Here is a 23,495-nt window from a genome sequence, read left to right on the forward strand (position 1 = left end):
TGAGACGTTAAGTATCCTGCCTCATGCTGTCTATTGTTTGTAGTTATGCTTCTTTTAAGGTCTGTTGTTAACGTTTTATTGTTTGTTACTTTGACTGTTTTTATGGTCTTACTTTGAATACTTTTGTATTCTTGTAAAGCACTTTGTGATTTTGTTTTATATGTGATGTTATACTAATTTAAACTTCCTTTCTTACTTCCAGTCTAATAGACTAATAAACCTCAAACACCAATTCATTAATGTGAAACCTAATGCTAAAACTGAAATAAACTACATTTAATATTTAATGTTTGTCTGTATCGTCTTTAGTATTGTACCGGACCATTACCTGACTGCAAGATAGCCCCCAAAAACTAACTTTTAAAGTAGTTCAACATTACATTACATTACATTACATTACATGTCACTTGTTAGACGCTTTTATCCAAAGCGACTTACATACTCAATACTGTGGGCAATCACCACAGGAGCAATTTGGGGTGAAGTGTCTTGCCCAGGGACACAACGACATGCTGACTGCAGTGGGGTTTGAACCTGATCCGAACACCAACGCACAACCCACTGCACCACAAGCCTCCCAACAACATGGGTTAGATGCAGTGGTGTAAAGTATCTTCAGGAAAATGTACTCTAGTACTGTACAATTTTGAGGTACTTTACGTGAGTATTCCCATGTTATGCTACTTTGTACTTCTACTCCATTTATTTAGTACCTTTAGTTACTTTACAGATCTGGATTAATAACGTGAAATATAATCAAGTGTTAAATCAGACTTTAGTTACACCTGGAGTAAATTCACAAGCTACCCTGCAGTATACAAAGTCATTACAACTAGCTGCACCTTTACCAGCTTTGATAACACTTTAATGATCAATAATTATAATCAAAACATATTATACATATTATTCTGAAATGGACCAATCTGCAGAATGAGTACTTTTGATACTTTAAGTATATTTTGATGCTAACACGTTTGTACTTTTACTTGTGTAACATTTTGAATGCAAGACTTTTACTTTTTACACTCTGGTACTTCTACTTTTACTAAAGAACAAGATCTGAATACTTCCTCCACCCCTGGTTAAATGTTGTAGCTAATGCTGCTACCAGAGAAGAATCCAATATTCTGTAGCTATTTCACTTTCATACAGTAAGTTCTGGCCTGGTAGGTTCAAAAGCGCACTTTTACAAACCAACCAAAATTCATTTGGTTTTGATCAATCAGAGTTGTAGACAAAAAGCCTATATGTATTGGGAATGTGTAGCAATGTTCTCTAGTGATCTCATTTCTAAATATCTACTCAAATTAAAGTGTACTAAGCATCCACTTTAAATAAGAAATAAAGCCTCTTACAGTGCTTGCTGCAGTCTGAAAGCTCTTTTCCTTCAGCCACATTTAAAGAATCTTGATGTAATTAAACTGAGCTGTATGTTGTCAGTCAGTCATTTTGACTACAGGATGTCCAACTATTTGCTTCAACTCAATGCTTTCTTTAGATGTCTCTGTTTCGTAATAGTCTTATCAAGACATAGTGAAACAATGACTTTGGACTGTCCACTCTAATTATAAAAAGCACAGCAGAGTTTCTGAAAGGCAAACTACTGTATGGGTCAGAGTAAACGGTGTGTCAGCGGTTATGTAAGTGACACCGCTTTAACCTCTCTCTTGTCTTCTTTGCTGTTTCACAATTCCCAGTTCTCTATGTGAAAACTAATTAGATAGCAAAGAACTATGAAGTACCGGCCAAGAAAATGATCAAAGAAGGTTTTGACCCTGCCAGCGTTTCCCCCTCGACGCAGACTGCACCATTATCCGGCTGATTTCTTTAAGTAGCATATTAAACGAAGTGGTTATCATGTCATTTCAGCTATTCTCCCGCCATTGCTGCACACTCCTCTCACAAAGAAACTTCCTCTGTCGCTGGATTACCGTAATCTGGATTATAATGGAGTATCGTGTGACAGTTGTCTGAATATGCGATTGAGGCTTTGATTGAGTGTTTGTACACATGTGCGTGTGAATGTATGTTTGTGTAGCATGCTCGGGGTATTCAAATCCTATGGAGCCTATAGTGGATAATACATGTTTAGCATCTGTGTGTACATTCATACCTCCTCCAGATGAGCAGACCGACCCCCATGGAGAGCAGCATGATGAGGGCGGCCACGGACACCACCACGATGATCACCACTGGATTCTGTTCGCTGGACGCCAGTGCCACTAGAGATAATAAGAGAACACACTGATTACACACGTGAACAATAACACGAAGCTTAACTGGAATGGGTGTGTAGCTAGAACATTAACAGGAGATGAGATTAAATAATAAAGCCATGACCTACAACGCCCAATCCATTTCATAGGCAGTTGATCATAGTGGATTGCAAAACGGCTTTTCAGTATTTTTCAAAGCTATGACTTCAACCCCCCTAACCCTAATACCAAACTTGAACCTCTTATTGTATTTGACACTGTTTGAAAAGCATTTACAAACAAACTGCTTCACTAAAAGCCCTAAAAGGAGCATAGATAATATGCGCCATCTGTTTCAGTCCTGCTGTTTCAATAATATTACATTATTTTCATTATCTGATGAAGTTTGGAAAGTTTTCCAGCTGTATTATAATTGTAGATTTTCACATTTCCATGTTTTTAATAATCAATTTGGGGACTTCTTGTCCATGTTGGTTTAAAAGTTTTAAAAAGTTTCCAAAGCCAATCCCCCTAGACACAATGATTGTATTATTTATTCATTCAAATTCAGTTTGTTGTTGACCTAGTAATCGCTTGTATAATTATTAAATACAGCAATGTCATCTGCTGTTTCCAAGCTCCAAAATGGACCGATCTGCCATGCTTACTATCCTGGAATGCAGCCCAGCATGCAGTAGCCGGTAATAAAACACACATTTGAACACCTGAATGCAAACACTCACAGAATAACATCTCCCCCTCAGTATTGTAGCATTGCACCTGCCAGTCTTTATTGTTTGGTTACAATCAACCAACAAATATTTAACATTGACTAGTAAAAGTCACGTTCATGTGATCCTAAGTGTATATTCAGTGCGCTGTTGCTGCCTTGTGGGTGTCAGGTCACTCATTTGACTCTTGATCCAGCCCGAGGCGAATAAAGCAAACTGAATATGCATGGTCCAAATAAAAGGAGCCCTGCAGCTAGGAGCCCTGACCCTGTAGCAAAACTAAGAAGTGCAAGACCCTGTTCGCTTGAAAACAAATAAATAATCTTTAAGAGCTGGTCTTTGGCCAACTGTTGAAGATAGTGGTTGTGCAGGGCAGCTCTCGGGTGAGTTACGCTGTGAATGTTCAACAAATCCCCGTTCGTGGATGAATTAAAGGTGAAATCATTTATGAACAGCAATAGGGATAAAACCCACATAGACACACACACCCTGAGGTGACCTGGGACACGGTATCTACTCGCACAAAGAAGAATAATTTCACAGCTTACTGGTAAAATCGTGCGTGTTCACTCATAATCTCAGACATTCTCCGTCTCTGCCTATCTCTCACTCTAGTCTTATTGTGTGGGCTGGCCAGGTGCCTTCACAACCCCCCCCCCCCACATCCCAATCTGCCTGGTGGTGCTGAGACGAGGGGGTGGAGAAAGTGAGGAGGCGTAAAACGGGCTACTCACACTCGCCAAGTGTCTGCAGCTCGAGGGGGGCGCTGTACGCTCCGTAGTCGATGGGCGCCGGAGAGGACGACGACGACGATGAGGAAGATGATGAAGAAGTTGCGGAGGACGAAGAGGCGGAGGATGACAGAGGGGAGGAGGACAGGGACGAGGAGGGGGCCGGCGTGGAGAACGGGCGGATGAGGAAGACATATGTGGTGCCGGGTTTGAGGTTGTTGACACTGATCCGTGTGGCGGCTGTCTTCACAGTAGAATAACTCTGATCCTTTTGTTCCTGCGGAGACACAAAGTGAAGTGAGAGACAGAGAAAAACAAAGGAAACAGGGGGAAAAAGGAGTGAGACGAGTAGGTGGAATCCATTTGTGAGATGCCTTGTTCATTTCCATGGCACAGTAACGCCTGGGGCCTTGCGAGACTGTTTTGTAACCAAATCAAGAGCTTTTGAACAGTTTTTCAAAGTACCAGACAAAACTTTTCAGACATTTAGCCATGCCAAGCTGAGAACTTCATTAACCAGCTTTAATAAAGAAGTGTGCGCTTTGAAAATAAATGATGAGAAAACCCAGACATTAATAAAAAAAACACTATTCCTTAGAGAGGCGCTGAGAAAATAAATCAAAGATGGTGCTAATTTCTTTATCTCCGTTACAATGACTCACACTAGGTGACACTCTGGGGGCAGTGCGTAGGTGACACATTAACATAATTACTCCACTTGTTGTCCGATATGTTTGTTTCCAGCCTTCTTTCAACAAATAGTCCTTATTGTATCTCTGCACGCCGTGCCTCTGCATGTCAACGAGATCACTCTAATCAACATTGAGCCTCTGTTACAGCTTTGATGATAAATCTGATTTAATAGTCACGGTAAAATAAGAGAAAGGGAGTTCCTGAGTGGGCACAATGCTACTTACATTATCTTTATTGCCTTTTGATTTTAATGCGAGAGAGTAGCATTGCACAAAGAGGGTAGAACGAAGTGGAACTAACGTCAGGGGGAATGACATAAAGACAGATTAACCGGAGAGAATGGCAAATCATGTTTAATGTGGAGTGAGCTGATATAGCATGTGACACAGAGAAGAGGAAGAAAGCAGAAAAGATAAGTGGTGGGAGGAAAACAACAGCAGAGTCAGCGATGACACTCAGAAATGTCAAATTATGAATAAACTGTTATTTAATCCTTATGAGTCATGCCAATTGTCGGCCATTATTGCTGTAAATGCAGTGTGTAATCCAGATAAAACACTTTTTTTTTGATAAATTACAGTGTTATTGAATGTTTAACAGCTCTATGAGGCTCATCGTTTTAAAAGTGCAAAAGGGGGAAGAGACAAAAAGGCTGTATACTGACTAAGCAAAGCCATATTTCATACTTTAATAGGATATTTGGTGCAGTGTACTGTAGTTGTATTGCCTTTTCATTTCATGGCCTGCCACCAATTTTCCTGTCTAACTCTTATTCTTCATCTATCCCTCACCCTCTCTCTGTTTTTCTGCCTCCCTCAGTGGTATTTTCTTCTGCATCAAGCCCCACAAAGCATCTTCTTTCATTTCTTTCCATCCCTGTGCTCTGACAAGCATCTTTCCACCAAGTCATCTTCCCCTCATCTGTCCCTAATACGCTCTCTAACCTTTTCTCTCCCTCGGTTATCACACAGGCTACCTCATTCTTTCCAAATTCTCTCCTGTATCCCTTTTGTTATCTCTTTTCCTCAAGTCTCTCCTCACCCATCCCTCCTCGAAATATTTCCCTCGAAATCTGTGCGAGTGAAGCAGTGAGAAACAGGGCTTTATTAAATATGGTGAAGCATAGAGAAGAGAGGGAGGTGAGAAAATGGGTGCGAGTGTAACACAGCCCAATACAAAGACCTGGAGTTGCCAATAAACGTGGCGTATGAAAATTGAGGAGTGTTAGCGTGACAGCTGTGGTTTACGTGCATGACAGATTTACTGTGAAGACTAAGGCTTGTCGACGGGGCGGCCACAATCTGACTAAGTGCTATGTTAAATGAGCCAGATAAGGCCGATGAAATGACAGTGTTTATCCATAAAAGCAAAAGAAAATGTGGCAGTAATATGGACTCAGGGTAATACATAATTGGCCCTTGAAATACATAATTTTTTACAACAACTCAGTAGTTAGAAATTAAAGAGAATAATTTGATCTTGTGGAAAGTGTTGTAAAGATACCACATCTCATTTTCTCCGTCCTCATTTCAACATGAATGTAGGTACATTAACAATAACTAAGCTTTCTGGCACACTAGCATGGTGCCCCAAAGCATATCGAACATGAAGATGTTGGTGTTTGCTGTAGCCATGGATACCAACTGGAACCCAAGTGATACTAGATTTGTGAAGTTGTATTGGATATTAATAGTAAAGTGATGTAAAACAAAGCGAATACTCATATATTGGCTTTTAATGACTGTTTTTAAAAGGACACGTTACATAAAGATAAACCTTAATGCTATTTAACAAAACAGAAGCCTTTGGTTGAAAGAAGCAAGCATTTCGGAGACAATGAGAAGTCTAATCAAAGGCGATGCATTATGGGAAATGTAGGATTTGGTATATGGAGCATGACCCATACAGACAGGGTTTCTGAACTGCAGGTTCTTATTTCATAGTGATCCCTGCATGCACCGATACGGTTACATCTGCAATAAGATAACACCACAATGTATAATTTGTGTTCTTATACAAAATGGATAAAACCCCAAAACATAATCTCTTAACTTTTATATGTCTTTATTTCTTTAGTTTAGTTGCTGGATTCTAACACATGAGTGTGAAGAAACATGGTTTACTGGATATAAAAGTTTTGGTTAGTTATTTAGCAGAGCAGCAGTAGAAAAAGACTGAGATGCAACAGTTTATTTACCTTCTCGTAGTATTTGACCTCGTACTCGGTGCGGCTGCTGTTTGGGTAGGAGGGCTGCCTCCACACCAGGGTGAGGCCCTTCTGCTCGATCTTCTCCGCTCGCAGCTCGCTGATCAGAGAGGGCGCTACAAAGAGGTAGAAAAGAGGGAGAGAAAGAAGAAACATGAAGCCGGGGATTTTGGTCTCATTCAATATAAATACAATAGCTTGAAGAGTGTTCTCAGAAGCAGTCTTTTACTCGCTTGTATTTCCAGTTTTCCGTGCAGGCAAAGGTCAAGAGAGGGATACGGTACAGCTCTGAAGATTAGTGCAAGGAGGAATCGCCAGAAAGCAGGCATCGATATATATCTATACAGTGTGCCCTATGGTATTCATCTGAGGCGAGACAGCAAAAGAAAAAGAGAGCAAATATGGATTGAGGGCATAAGAGGACAGTTGGGGAAGTCCAACATGATGTAAGGAGAGGGAGTTACAAAATATAAAGCAGAGAGGCACGATTATTTATTGAAAAGGAGCCGTGTCAGAGCAGACAGCTTTATCGCAATCCATGAATGGCGGACGTTTCTTTGTCTGAGTGTACACGTGGCATTGAACAGTGCTCGGTACATTGGGACTGACAATGGATCAATACAGTTATGGATTGACTGACAAGACAGTATCGACACCAGACTAACGGATGGAGACATTCGCAATCCGGAGTCCCTGTTTCCTCCCCATGTCTCTCAATTAAAACCTTTTCAGACTCAATCCAGGAGAGCCGCAGTGAAATTCATCCTGACAGATATTACATCTCTTATTGATCACAATAGAGGAACAGAATAGAAAAATGAATGATACAGGACAAAGCTTTCCAAATGTAGACGCAGTGTGTAATGGTTCGCTAAGCAAACAATTTCATTACTGAGGAAAGCCCAGTTCTTTGTTTCTCTGTCAACATATGACAGGCGTCGCGTAGTTTGATAAAAGGCAAGCACCACCCACTCTTGCTTAAGTGCTAATTAGGCCATGTATAATGAAGTAGCAAAATGGGTTGTCACTCAAAAATACTCAGAAAATAAAGTGGTTCAGTTATTTTAGTCAAAAGGCCTTTGTTGGGGAGGAGCCCTTGGCCATTTAGGCTTTGGAAGGGTTACGTTTCCTGTCATCGCTTTGGTCCTTGAGGATAATTATTTCTGTTTTTTTACTTACTTTAACGACTTTAAAAAAGACAATGGCTGCAGGACTTTCTTCGTCCATTTTCCTTTTTCTGTCCCTGGACCACTTTCTGCTTTGTTTTCATTCCATCCCTTTTCATTCTCCTCTCTATCACCCAATCAGTCGACGGCTCATCTTTCTTGCTATTTCTCACTTCCTGCTCATCTCTTTCCTGACCTTTAACCATCAATTCATCTCTTTCCCCGGTGAAAACAGCCACACTAATGAATAAGTTCTGCCTGTCACTCACAAGAACAAAACTATGTGTTCACACACACATTTTAAACACACAGCATCTGCAGCTCCTTCAGTCCTTCTCTGGAACAGTAGGGTAATATAGTCATTTTAGGTAGCAGATCAAAGACACACTCGATCCGCCTCTCACTGTCCATCTCCATCCGTCTGTTTTTGATGTCTAAAACACAGTTATTATCTATTATTCATGGTGACACTCTGAATATGTGTGGCATTGCTTCTACCATTGTATTTAATGTCTGTCTGAGTTTTTTTTCTGTTGCAAAACTGCAAATTCAGAATAATTTAGCCATATTATGCTTCCTTTCCTGTAGTATATTATATTGGTTAATGTGTTTTTTAATGATCTGCAAAGGCTCACATCCCAAAGTTCCCTCCAGAGGGAGTTTCTCTCACACACTCCCCCCTGCTGAAACTCCTTGATTCGAATCCTATGTTTAATTCCGCCACATAGTGACATCACTAAGTAACAATCGTGCTTCTATTGGCTAGTGCTCCAACACATTGTACGTGATAGGTTTATAACAATCAGAACAGAGCCGGCCAGCTAACCAATCAGAGCAGACTTGGCTCTGGTTTCAGAGAGAGGGTGAAAAGAGGTGCTGCAGTATGTAGGCATTATGAGGAAAATAAGGCAAAAAATATGAATATGAACCTGAAAATGAGAATTATAGGGCCCCTTTAATAAGTCAATATGACATTTTATACAGTGAGCATTTAGAAATGATTATGTAATTTCTGTTCAGGCTCATTTTTAAACTGATTTTGTAAATAACATAAGAAAAAACATTAGCATTCTATATTGGCACAATATGCCTAATTAGAAGTCCCTAAAGAACCTCACAAGCTGCACACTTTTCTTGTGCTTTGTTCGGCATTTCTCTCATCTTTGACAAGACACGAAGACTAAAGTAGAGATGAAATAGATAAAATAAACAAAGTGAGATTATAATATATGTTGTAATGATGCATAAAATATACCCTCAGAAGACAACTGGCTCAAGGGGTCACTGTAATGTTTGTGCTGTAGTACTATTTCCATGCCTGAATGTAAAGAACTTATAAATACATAAATACATATTCAGTGTGTGTTCAGAAAACGCTAATCGTGCCAATTAGTGGCTCTCTGAAAGTTGGACTACTTTGCTATGAGGAATCAAGTCTTTGTAATTCCTCCACATAATGAAACATAAGCGGCAGATATATACAGTTAGCCGCAGGGGGGGAGGGGGGGGGGGGGGGGTTGTAGAAAAGAAAGGCATTGAACGAGAAGGAAAGATGCTAAGGAACAGTAAACAGGAATGTAAATAAACACTCAGAGGGATTATTTTGAATGAATAATGAATATGTACAGGCATTTATTATACAATGTAGAGGAAATAGACTAAAGCATGGCTCATTAGAAAATAAAGCAATTACTGAGAAACAGGGAGAAAAGGAGGATATATAAAGTGCAGAGTAGAGATGGGCAGGTGTTTAAGGACAAACATGAAAACAAAGTGTCAAGTCCTGCAATCCAAACAGTGAAAAGAGAAACTCAGTTTAACAGTCAACCATGAACACAGTGTAAACCGGCTCTCTGCATCTACAGGCTATGTCTGCTTCTTTTTCCCCTTCCTTGTGTCCTGAATTATGCATAGGACTGGCGGCCTGCCTCCAACCAAGTCACATCACAGCTCACTCTGACACTTAAAAAACAGGTGAGCACAATTAACACGACACACCACACACACACACACACACACACACACACCACACACACACACACACACACACACACAACACACAACACACACACACACACCACACACACACACACACACACACACACACACACACACACACACACACACACCACACACACACACACACCACACACACACACACACACACACACACACACACACCACACACACACACACACACACACACACACACACACACACACCACACACACCACACACTTGAATGTGTTAGTGTGCTATACAAGCGCTAATATGTATTATACTTTCATATTTAAGTGGAAGTTACCAATCCTTAGGTCTTACCTGCTCTTTTTGAAGCTCTTAGACTTTATTTGAAGAAATGCCAGCCAGAATAATAATTTGTTATCGATAATATCTAGAACATTTATTTTAGGAAAAAAATGTTGCATAGAATGGTGAGAATCTGTTAGGGATCAACTGCAAAATATCAGTATCTATGAGAAATGTGGACACAACTAAGTAGCAATAGTTCCTGTGTGGAAATAGTACTTTCCAAGAAACACACACACACACACTCAGCTGGCATATTGGCAGATACTGTGCGCCCACACACACAGCACACACACAAGTGAATGGCAGCAAATGGCCGGTAGTGTTGGTTTTGGCGTTGTATTTGAAAGGAAGAAAGTCAATGCCGAATGCCTTCAGAAAAAGAATTTACACTCACACATGTTCACAAACACACACTATGATTTTCACAAGTAATATAGAAGATGAGATGGCCTAGTGGCCAATAAGCCTTCCCAGCTCTGCTGTGGAAGTACGCAGCGGACGTTTTAAAGCCTCATCATACAGCAGAAATCACATGGCAGACACACTGATAGGCACTTGTCACAAAGACATACAGCTCCTGATAGGATCCAAAGCTATGCTGTACACATACCAATCACGGACAGAGATAATGATCTGTACACTTCAAAGGAAGGCTGTGATGAGAGCCAAAATAAGTAAGGCAGGAGGAAGTATAACAGATTTGGCACAAAATTGCAGAAAGGGAAGCACACAGCTGTACCTCTCAGTGATTACACGTCTATAGGCTGTGAGTAGAAGCTAGGCTGTGTATCATTTAGCTTTTATAGATTCAGACTCTGCTCGTCAGATTCAGTTTTTGTTGAATCGGAGTGCATTTCTATATCCTTTGTCCGAATCCCAAAGCCAGACAAGTGGAATTTCTTATCCTTTTTTTAATGAATGACATGGTATTTTAAGATTATCTTTGGTTTTAAAAAGAAAAACATCCATACTGTATATGCTAGTATGCACTCGTTAAACATAAGCAATCTTTCCTGTTGAATGCATATTGAGCTGAATATTTTAAATATATATATACTTGTAGTAAAAAAGGTGCTTAAAACTTATAACATTAAATTGCTTCATTATAATAGATGGACTTTTTCCCTTTTATAAAGGTGTTTTCCAGTGATAAAAGTAATAGCAGAATGTTAGTAGTCAATACCAATTCCGGTGAATTCCATGATCTTAGATTCCCAATTCAATATCACGTTAAAAAAACAAATTCCATGTACTTCAACACTCCTTGTATCCGTTTGTTTTCACTAACAAAACCGGAGTCCAATCAACATTTCTTTTTCTTATCTCTCTTTTATAAACTCTATTATTACCGTGACCAAAGGATAATTTTCACAGAATCGGCTTAAACACATCGTAATGTAACTAAATGAAACCTCCATCAACGTTAGCTTTTAGCTCTTTCACTTGGCTCAGCATGACAGCTAACAGCTAACAGCTAAAAGCTAATGCCAACTAGCTTTCCTTGTGCCTAGTACAACTTGGATATAATGTTAGCAATGTAGCATTCTCAGGGGAAGTTTGGGTTTCCCCTGGACGTGTCAATAGCGATTTTACTGCAAGATTATTGTATGCCTCAAGCCCTGATCCCCAGCACCTACTGTAGAAAAAACACCACCAACAGAAGCACAGATGGCTCTAAATTGCTTTCAGTAATTTAATAGGCTAGATTGAAAAGCATGCATCTGATAAATCCTTAGTTTAGTGAAGTTTCATTTCAGAGTTCTCAACTTTTTACCCAGCTGACACTGGGGGCTGTATGGCAGCTCTATGCTCAGGTCTCTATGGCAGGTAAACCCATGAACAGACTACAGCATAAAATGGCAGCTGTAGGTTCTTGCATGCATGTGTACCGAGGCAGCTAAGGTGCAACTGGCTGGCATCTCAGTGTTGTTATCAAAGGAGACAGGCTGAGGAGCTGCTCTCCCCAGGGGCGTCCCTGAACATCTCACAGGCATTCTTCACTTTTCTCTTCCTCACTTCTTTGGGCGCTCACTACAGTCTTTCCATCTCCTTATCTCTCCTTTTTCCCATAACCAGTCCTCTCTCCATCTCTGTTCTCGGGGGAATCTGCTGTTCCCCGCAGGCTTGTTTATGCCTCTGATGACATCCATCTTATTAGGAGGGGGTTTCATTGTTCTACTTCTCACCATCTCCGCCTCGTAACTTTACGCTCTCCAGTGTGCCTTCGCATATTAAAGAGTGAGCGGCTGCATGTGTGTTCGGAATGAAGATGGTACAGAGAGTGTGAAGCAATAAGTTGTGTAGCCAAGAAATTACTGAGAGAGCTGTTTCTGTCAGGCCTGTTTCTGTTCAAAGGGTTAATAGGAAGAAGGGGCGTTGTTCCCTCTGGGCACAGCACCATTGGCTTCTACCTGGGGTTAAACGGATAGCGCAGCGATTTATGTGACTGACAGCGGAGGAGTGGGAACATTTAGTTTCCTGTGGCTTGTCTGTCCCTGGGGCTTTTTATACACCCACTGCCGCAAGCATTTATGTCAGTGACTCCTAAATCCCTGCAGAGCGTGCATTTGCATGTGCATTTCTTCAAGTCATTAAAGTTTCAAAGTTAACTTCTTAAGCGTTTCTTATTATTATTATTATTATCTGACAAAAGTTTTGATCGATGCAAAAAGCTAATGCTGTTTTTGTGCAGTACTTTATGTTACTGGGTTCACAATAGCACTTTTTCAAGATTTCATCAAAAGTAGAATACAAATTATGTAAGAAAAGGAACCTTTATTTCTCAAACAACACTATAGAAATATGGGATGAGGTAGAGGAACGCATTGCAAAATAATACATATTTTCATTTGAAAGCTGAACATATATTTTTCTTAAATAACATAAAGACTTAACTTGATTTTAAAAACAACTCCAAATCAATCAATCTAAGCACCTTTTTCCTGTTACGACTCAGGGAAGTCAAAAAGGTGTGACACCTGTGATTTAAAAAAGTAGGGTGCATTCTCTATTTCTAAATCTTAACCATGGATTAGCATTTTGGTACAGCGAGTGATGCGAGTTACATACTGTAGGATGTCGAACAACAGAAGATAGCGCCCTGTGCGGTTTTTAAACAGTATCATGATTGATTTTTCCTTTCATGGATTTGAGTCTTTACATATTTGCATTAAGATTGAACCGCCTCAGGATGTATCGTTACGTGCCTATAATGTACCATTGCATTTATTGTAGCTCCCCGCTAGATTGCAATCAGATTTTCAAATATCCTGCTGATAGACTTCAATCTGATACTAGAATCCACTTCTGCACACTTTCAACTTCCATTTGTGTGTGAAAAATACTGCAATATCCTCCCAGATGGGAACCTAAAAGCAATGCATTTCTTGTTCTGCCTGGATTATATCAAACAGTTACAACCCTGTTTTCAGCAGCTCTCTGATGTAAGAAGAAAGCAGGACATTGAAGAATAACATCTAGCTCTTAAAAACGTCCTTGATTCAGGATCAAACGACAGACTTAAACTCATGTAATAGTAAAGTACAACTTAATGTAAATGGCAATACACTTAAGAAACAATGTAATAGCTTTGACGCCTCCCATAAAAGGCCTTCAAAAACAGCGTTTATAATATTTCTGTACAGAAAGTGTTTTTTCTTTTGACGTTTGAAATGTGGATGGCTGGTTTAAATATTCAGTTTATAATCTCGACATTTTCATTTCTCCATTCCCCAGGTGGTTATATGTGCATGCATGTGATTGCATCCTAATCTAATGATGCTATATATAAAAGCAGCATCCCCACCCAGGTCTCACTATCTGGCAGCAAGTCTTGCTGTTTTAATCTGTGGCTATCAGCCTGCCCCAGCAGTGGAGCGCTATCTGGCAACCTGTCCCCGCTCACGACTCAGTCTAATCTGCCGTATCAGCATCCAAGCGCCTGGACGCCTCAACCCCGAATACATAAATGTACACACAATTATTCGGCTCCAAATAACCAAAGTAGGAGCACACGGTAGGAAAGAGCAACAGGAGGAGTGATACAGTATTATCCCGGATCATGCCTCAAAGGCGAGGTAAATAGCCACAGACAGGTATTATCTGAGGTTATTATCATTCATATCAGTAGAGGAAGAAAAAGGACGTTAGGTGTTCAGAAGGAACGAGCCTAGGTGTAACACACACAAACATTTGGATGTTTTTGTCTGTAATGGTGAGGCATGGTGCAGGAAAGACCCCTGGATCGGCCACATTTCCATCTTCAACTACAAGATTATATGTGGAGGGGACTAGATCCACGTACATCTGTGTGAATGTGTGTGTAACTGAGAGGAGTGTCTCACTGATCAAAAGATTAAATGTGTCAGTCAGTTGGTGGGTGGGTGGGCGAGAGAAAGACCAGAACAGAGTGCAAACAAGCAAGCAGGACAAAGAGTCTCTCGCTGTATGACATATTCAAAAGGGCCCGATCAACATAATCCTGCTGTGCAAAAAACACCAGTATTGAATGAAAGCTTACAATGGAAAGATGACAAATTCCTGCACATACATGCTTTTAAAGTCAGATGAGAGGATGTGGGGTCGTATAAGAGGATGCTTTTATGGAAAAAGACAACATAAGGACCTATTGTATGTAAAAAAAAACAGCTCCTACCTGTTGACTCTGAGGCACATAAACATGTCAAATCTGGCATCCCACACTCCCACCATGGGAGAGCGACTATAGGGCCAACTTGCTTAAACTGCTCCTGACAGCTGCTCACTGACTGATTCTGAAACCTCTTCAGGCCCAGTGTGCTTTAGCCTAAAGGCAGAGGCATTGGACGATCACGACCCATCCGTCAAGACAGACAGACTCTGCCCGGAACCTCTGACAAAACAAACGCAGGCCACACACAGTCACAACAAACACACACACAGATTGGCTGACACAGGCCCGCTGCAGGTGTTCGGCCGAGGGGGGGTGAAGAAAGCTATATCTGCCGCGACAGAATTGCAAGGAGAGCAAATGCAAGCGCACATAAACTCAAATCTCTACAGCCTCTTTCCTGTACTTCTGACATAGTGCAAAGCAAACGTGTTGAGAGAGGTAATCTTCAAAAGTGTAGGCTATTCTAGGTTTGGAGAATGCAGTGCTGGAGAAAGTGTTCACAGCCTTTACTTAAATAGCAGTAGTGCAATAAAAAAAGTCCTTCAATAAAAATATCACCGAAGTAAATGCAAGTATTATCATTTGAATGTACCACCAAAAGGAAAAGTGGCACTTTGATGCTGTAGTTGGTGGAGATGGCGCACATTTTACCTATTTGTTATACAGTGTGGCACAGGGTAAAGCCATTACACCCCCCCCCCTCCCCTCCACTAGTTTTACCTCATTTCAGTTGCAGTTAACCACACCAACAACTATCGCCACACATTTTTTATTTGCTTGTAACCTGACATTATTTAGTTTATTTCCCCACATATTAGCACAGCTAACACAAGTATGTGTTTGGATTAATAACTTTGTTTGTCTGTGAGTTACCGTGGTCTTCGGGGAAGGTCCTTCCTGGTTCAGCAAAATGCGTGGCTGAGGGCTGAGGACTCATAAATACTGCAAGCAGCCGATTGGGCCAAATTGTGGCAATGTCAATGGGGGGGTTTGGGTTTTGCCAGTGTCCTTGGTATCCTGTTCATTTTAATTATCCCTCCTTTTCCATTTGGTTTGGCCAAGCCACTATATAATCCATTTTGCGTCATTGTGGCAGGTCGGTTTGTTCAGTAAACACCTGTTTAGCTGCTATTACATTTATTACAGTTATTTTCTGTTGACCTCTTTAATATGCCTAGTTATAAAATCTTATTGGTTTATAATGTTTATTTTGAATTTATGGGAGGGAAAATAATAAAAAACAAAAACTCCTGTGTCCTGTTGCCTTAGTGCTTGGTCACTAAACAGTTTGGCAGTTCAATATATAACAACGCATTATATCTCCTGAGCCTTTCATATCATTTCCATGTCAAATTCTCATTTGCAGAGTTAACTTGTGAATAAAGCTGTCATATAGAACAAAACCACAATAATAAGCCATTGTCACTGATATGCTTTTGCTCTAGAAGTGGTTTGTAGGATCATGATATGGAAATGCATGGACAATTGAGAACAATTATATTACATTTTTACTAGAGTACAGTACTCGAGTAATTGTACGCAAGTAAAGAATAAACTATTTTTGTCGAGCGGTTATATTTCAAACTATTTCAAAATGTGATTATCTATCGGCCTCTAAGTGCCAACACAAGAACGCAGTGTGTTGTTTTGATCTTTTTTGAAATGCATATCAAAACTTTTATGAATGCTAAGATGTTGAAAACAGTATAAATATGAACACAATAAATGACAAAGCGTTGTCGTCTGCGTGCGATATATTGGTGTGATGAGCTGAACTGTCTGTCACCCACTCAGAGGAGTCTGCTGTCATTCAGAAAGACAGCTGCATGTCTACACAACTTTCTCTCTCCGTTAAAAACCGCAGGACGCCGTCAAACTCCCCTCCCCTCCAGCAACACACCGCTCAAAAAAACAAAAAAACAAAGATGGCCCACACAAACACTGCCAAGCTCTTTCAACAGGCACAATAAAGATCTCAGAGGGTATTATACTAGGAAAATGACAGATGAGAATTATTTTTGAAGTTTTCTTTCTAGTCTCTTTGTGACGATAAGAGTTTGTGTTTTCTTCCCCCTTCTGGGTTTGCCAAAAGAAATGCATCAAAGACAGCCCTTGAGCCTTGTATCGCACTCTGATTATGAGGATAAGATGTTGTGTGTGTGTTTGTGTCACCAACTACCTTCGAGCTTTGTTTTTTGTGAACGCCACAATTCCCCGAACAACAAGTAAGAGCCTGTAAATCCACATACAGAGCACACATACTAAAGACCCTGAGAGTGCCTCTTCATAGACTATAATTATAAGCCAAGAGTTAGGCAATTAAAATTCCCATCACTGGGTGAAAAAGCATCTTAAGTGGCTGGGCTATAGTCCTGAAAAGTAGCTTGATGACTCTATTCATTTGGTGCCTGCTGAAGCTTCACCTTCCCATCACTTCTAATTAAGGAGGCAAAAAGGATCCAAACGCCTCTATGCAGAGCGCTGGGGGGGGGGGGGGGGGGGGGGGGGGGGGAGAAGAAGGTGTAGCGGGTGATGGGGAAGTAAAAAGGGTATTGGAAACAAAATGACAAAGAAGGAAAGTTTTGTACGGTGACAGTTGAGGAGCACTTATTCAGAAGGAATGGAAAACATTACCTGACACTTTCCCCGTCACGATGCAGGGGGGGGGGGGGGGGGGGGGGGGGGGGGGGGGGCAGACCCAAATTAATTCAGACTCAGACTTATAAATATGCAAACAGTCAAACTGCAACGTGTACTCAGAAGTCAATCAGAGTTCTGAGAAAAACATGTGGTGACACGAAGTGAGTGAGAGACAAATCTAACTGTGTTATTATTCAAACATCTATTAGTTAATTCTTTCTGTTGATTTTACCCTAGGTGGCAGACCAGGCACAGACCAGGCACAGACCAGGCACAGACCAGGCACAGACCAGGCATACTGTTGGCAGGTCGAAATCTATCAAAGTACTGTATTATAGGTTAGTACAATTTTGACCCTTTACTTTAGTTTTTCGGATTTAATCTATTTTATTATCTTACTCCACTACAACTCAGAGCCACATTTTGTATTTTTACTCCAATTAATTTGTAATGGTTCCAAACCTTTATGCCGTTTATAGGAGCAGTGTCTCGATGGGATCCCTTATCATTGTTTCCAAAGCATATGAGTTAAACCTCTCCAATTATTCGCAAAAACTAACTGAGAAAAATAAAAGAAATCTGAGAAAAGTGTTTATTCCCTTTTCCAAACCCTATAATCATAGCAAAAATACTAAATAAATGCCAACTTTACTTTAAATGAGAGCTTTCATTCTTGCTTTTATTATTGTTGCTAGCTGTACTGTTCCTGGAGTAGGAATAATTATTTTCAAATTGTGCTTTAAAAACCTTTGCTTACTGATCTGAAAACGTATTTCTTTTTTATTCTACCACATTGCCTCCAATGTCTGCCTCCCTCACCCTTACATCAGTATTCCTCTGTATTCCAACACTACATACCGTGTGCATTTCATTTCTACCTCGTTCGCTTGCTCCTATACGTCTTTGAATCTTTATGTTCCTTTTATATTTCCTCCCTTTTATCTCAAGGCTTTACGATCCTCCTCTCATCTCCTGACTCCCGTACCCACGCACAAGAACTTGTAAATGTACTCTGTATTTGTTGATAGCACCATATGGAAATATATAGCTCTATAGTTAGCAAAAGAAAGTTTCTGTTTGCACACCATTTTGAAGAAAGACATGAATTCTCTTTTGCTTTTTGCTCTGCACTGCATGCCTCCTTCCCCCTGCACCCAAAAGGCATTCTGCTCACCTCTCCCCCTCCCCTCACTTTTATATATTCATCCCTTTCTCCTCTCCTCCCTTTATGCATCCACCTCTCATGTAGCACCGCGGGGACCAGGCATCTAAAGCCCGGCCAGTAATCCTCTCAGGATATTGAAATGCCAATCCTTCCTCCTCCCTGACCCGCACCTCCACCCCATCTCCGCAGCCTTCCTGCCTCCCTCTCTTCTCCCCTGCCTCAGCTAAAGCGCTTTGGATGTACCACTGGGGGCCAAGACATTCAACCCAAGTGTGTTATGACCAGACACACACACACTCAGAGGCTAGATGTCATTATGGATTCCTTTCTGGGCCATCCACAAATCAAGCATGAAGCAATGCACAGAGCGTATAGCATGCAAGCATTGTCATACATGTATATGACACACACACACACACACACACACACACACACACACACACACACACACACACACACACACACACACACACACACACACACACACACACACACACACACACACACACACACACACACACACACACACACACACACACACACACACACACACACACACACACACACACACACACACACACACACACACACACACACACACACACACACACACACACACACACACACACACACACACACACACACACACAGTATGTGCATCCCTAATCCACATAAGGGGCCCCATGAGCCCAGGGCAAAACTGATCCCCTATTTACCCAGCCCATGCCCCCATCTCCTCACGCAACTGCAGCCATGTTTCTATCCCCCTCTCTCCTCTGTCCCTTTTATGCATCAACCCACCCTTGACACACCATGCAAAAACTCCCCCCTTCCCCTTGGTGGCCTGGGGAGTCCTGATAAACCCCATCTGTCTGGAAGGAATCCACTCCTCCACCGTGCATGTGCAGGCATTACGTTCCAAGAGATGAATTCAATTTGTATTTGGGTTTAATGGAGGGCTTTAATGTCACTAGATTTAATATAGTATTAATCCTCTAAGAAAGAAAATCTAAGTATATGCATAAATGTAAAAGGAGTCCCTGTGTGTCTATGTGTGTGGTGGTTTCCTTTTTTCTTTTTGGCCGTAATATAGCACCCGTTAGCACCTTACCTCCCCGACTCAGACGGTGCCCTTTAATCCTCAGGCTTTCTTGGCCCCTCAGCTGCCAGCTAAACCACACCACCCGCTGCTAACAAGCTTACTGTGCCCAGAAGAAAAAACTAAAATGGTACAGTAATAGAAGAAGGGAAAAGAGTTGAAGAGAAGATAGATATAAGCAGAGGGGTAGCGGCAGCTGTGATTATAGGTACAAGCAGACAGGCGAAAGAGAAAGGGAAGATGGTGGAATGAGCGGTTGTGGATTAAGTGAAGGAAGAGAATGGAGAGAAATGACCGTCTAAGAATAGTGAGTTTATAGGGAGAGCAGGGTAAGGTGGGGGCAAATGAGGGAGGAAATAGGAGGTAAAAAAAGAAGAAGAAGCAAGAGGTAATAAAGAGATGATGAGGTGGCGAGAGTGAGAGTGTGTGTGTGTGTGTGCTGGTGTGTGTTAGCTTTGTTCCAAATCCCTGCTGCAGTATTCATAAAGGTCAGTGAGTTTTGATGGTGTAAAATCTTAGTGTGGAGGCGCAACCACATGTAAAGACACAAGGTTGGAGTCTGTGTGAGGAGGGTTTTATATTCTCTACTGACATGGCTCCACAGGATTTACAATGACTGTCTGCTCCTGAAAGTAAGCTCACTACTTTAAAGACTCTGATCACTCCCACCCCCAACAGTGTTCTCTGTTGAATATCTACCATACAAAGAACCTTATTGTCAGATCAAGTCCGACATTATTCTCGCATCACAGCTACTTCATTTGCAGCATCAACAAAGCCAAATATCTAAGACAAGGAACAGGGAAACAGCTTTTAACACAAACATTACAATCACTGAAGACAATATGATCAAGCCCCCTTAATGTATTGTTGATCCTGGATAAAACTCCATATTTTATTTTAGGGTATACGGGTGCAAAGAGAAAGAGTGTATCAACTTTAGGACCCTGTGGGTGTTTCTCAATCGCGAGTACGCTTGCTTGGTAGCACATGTCTGCCGAGCATCTTGCTTCAGAAGCGAGGCAAGAATACTTCCTGGCATTCGGAAAACGAAGAGTGGAACAGGCTAGCAAGTGTGCAGGTGTGCGTCATATGAGAGGCCCCGCCTTACATCTTCCGTCACAGATTTGGGGAAATTGGTCCGTGCGCAAAGCATTGTGGGGATTTTAAGACCGCGGAGTCTACTCATGTGCAGACTCGATATTTCTCCAAACGGAGTACGCCGGGCTCGGTAGATTTCCAAGTATGCTGGAGATTGGAACAGTACTTTGGTGGCACTCGATGACGTAGTATGCTTGAAATAGTGGCTCTGCAGCAGCTTTACTCGCGATTGAGAAACACCCTGTATCTCAGATGTAATGGTTACAATTCATATTCATTATTCAGGACATGGTTTGTGCCAGAGATAATATTGGTGTCCAGCCAAAACATGTTATTACGCTAGATTGATTTAATGTGTAGGGTTTTCATTGGGCCTATCCTGTAGCAAATGTAAGATACACTGAATTCTTATGGGTTTTAATTTGAGCTAAAAGTGAGCTAAAACATTTTGGTTTTGTCACTGTTTAGGTTTTTTGATGTCTGCCATGGAGACATATTTTAAATGCTGAATTTTTTAAGTTGTGTTAATGCATATTGAGCACAAAAAAAAGAATAAATGAAAAAAAAACATGTAGTACTTAACAGGTTTAGCTCATTCTTTTTGAATTAACTTAATTGATGGTTTCTTGCATGGTTTTTGTTTACCTTTATAATGATCTTTTGTAAAGAAAGAGATATTCGTATGAAGCAAGAAGAACCATACTTACTTAAATGCATGAGCACTGACACATTAACACATTTCAACCTCACTTGACCATCTTGATGCAAAAGGGTTGAGGTAACCTTTAGTTTGCAAACCGTTAATCTGGACAATGGTAAACTCTCCTTGTGATAAAACCATGTATTTTAACAAAATCTGACACGCAAAAGGTGAAGTCAGGGGAGGTAAGACGAGACATGTGTAAAGTAATTCTAAAGCACATATCAAAATCCAATACCAGCTCTGTCTCTCTCTCTTTCTCCCTTACACACACATATACACGCATTCGGCATTAAACACCCCGCACCAAATGTCAGTCTAAATCCTCCCTGACACACAAAGTCTACTGAACCCCTGCAAACACACTCCTCTAACCCCTTGTCCAATCCCTTTGGATGACAGGGTTAGCGGGACAACTCACACCCTAATACCCCATAATAACCACAAATCAGCGCCATAGCAACTGCTGACAAGACAGACAGACAGAGAAGGGGAGATAAAAGGGAGAAAGGTTGAAAGAACTCTGGGGACGGGAAAAATAATCACCACAGGTTTGTCCTTTTCTGATATAATGTCCCTAACCTTGGAGCTTGGTGTTTTCAGCTATAGCTAAATCCCTTTAGACAGCTGGAGCTTGTTAGCCATGTTAGCTTCAGCAAGGCTATCATATTGCAACTGATGTCAGATAAAGGGTCAACTATGAGCAGACACAACATACTCTTGTTAACAATTGTCTAAAGCATTTTTGTTTCTCCTAGTTGGTGCACTCAAAAAGACTTATACACTGTCAAAACGAAAACTTAACATTGTTTGCCATAGAGTTATCTACATTTTAAGTATTAAAAAGTTTGTTTGATTTCACAAGTTAAATTGGAACATTTTAAATGATGGGTTTGAAGTCAAACTGAGTGCTGTAATGTGCTTCGCCAATGAACAGGGTCTCCAACTGAAATCTGCAGGGGTTCTTATCTACACTCTCCATTTCCCACATGTGGGGCATCTCTGCAGTTTTCAACTGGACTTTATCGTCCAAAAAGGTGAGCACTTTGTTTGAATATTGTCTTGAAACTTTGATCATCTTTTACAGTAATTGAATGTAAATCATTCAGTTGGTTGTGAGTTGATTACCGGTTAATGTGGTGCTGTACTCAAAACTCTAGTGCAGACACTTGCCTTTAAAATGTGAGCTTTCCAAAAAGTACATTTTTTATAGTGGCTAGACTACAGTACGAACACAACATGTATTGACAAAAATGCAACTTTTATAAGATGACTGATATTCTGTGTCATATTCACAGATATTCTGTGTTTGTAAAAAGGCACAAATCGGCTAAAGGCTAGCTAAATCAACTTATTGCGTTTGTCTTTGTTTTTCTGGCTACTTGCGCTACAAACACATAAAGCCTTCCTTTAGCTTCTGCCTCACCCTAAGGGAGTCCGGCTGTCCAGATGTTACTCTTACATAATATTTACAGTTGGCAAACAAGAGTTCTGGGCCACTAAGCAGCACAGACTTTCATTATAAATACCAGCAACAATCCCTTTAAAGCCACCATCTTGATCTAAGTCATGAACCACAACATATAAAAGACCCAATGCTTGTTTTTAGACGTCTTACTCCCTTAAATTAATAAAGTCGGAGTACATCATTACAAACTGTTACAGCTCAGTAGAAATTGAACAGAAAGCCGTACTGCATGCTGCTAGCATCGCAGCACTCACATATGACTAACAGCTCTCCATTCATTATGCAGCTCATTTCTCTAAACCAATTTCCAATCAGTGGCACAAACACTCCTGCCATTCACACTTTCTCATTGTTTCTCCATCACCTGCTTCCTCGCGCAGCACTTTGCAGTCCCTCTGCCCTCATATGACATTTACTTCATTGTACCCTACCTGTCTTATACCAACTGCATTTGCAAATGAAGGATTTGCAAACAGTTTTGCAAAAAACAGTATGCATAATAGGTATGACAGGTAACTGTATGTTAGATTCAAGCCAGAATGTGTTTGTGTGTGTGTGTGTGGTTGTTCTTTTCACACTTGAAGTCCTCCAAATAGTGCTGTTGCAGAGCAGGGTGACAGGGCTACTTGGCAAAGT

The 23,495-nt window shown here is 40.9% G+C and overlaps 1 protein-coding gene across 1 annotated transcript in view; it reads right to left on the reverse strand.

Moving 5' to 3' along the window:
• The window catches only part of LOC117478377 (ephrin type-A receptor 7-like), a 152,008-nt gene that overhangs the window by 23,996 nt on the left and 104,517 nt on the right, over positions 1-23,495 (reverse strand). The window contains exons 6-8 of the mRNA XM_034125392.1: positions 6,548-6,672; positions 3,661-3,934; positions 2,114-2,222 (exon numbers count right to left, since the gene is read on the reverse strand). Of these exons, the coding sequence (XP_033981283.1) occupies positions 2,114-2,222; positions 3,661-3,934; positions 6,548-6,672 (508 nt within the window). The remainder of the gene's footprint in view (positions 1-2,113; positions 2,223-3,660; positions 3,935-6,547; positions 6,673-23,495) is intronic.

This window comes from Trematomus bernacchii, unplaced genomic scaffold (assembly GCF_902827165.1).
Source record: "Trematomus bernacchii unplaced genomic scaffold, fTreBer1.1, whole genome shotgun sequence".
Lineage (NCBI taxonomy): Eukaryota > Metazoa > Chordata > Actinopteri > Perciformes > Nototheniidae > Trematomus > Trematomus bernacchii.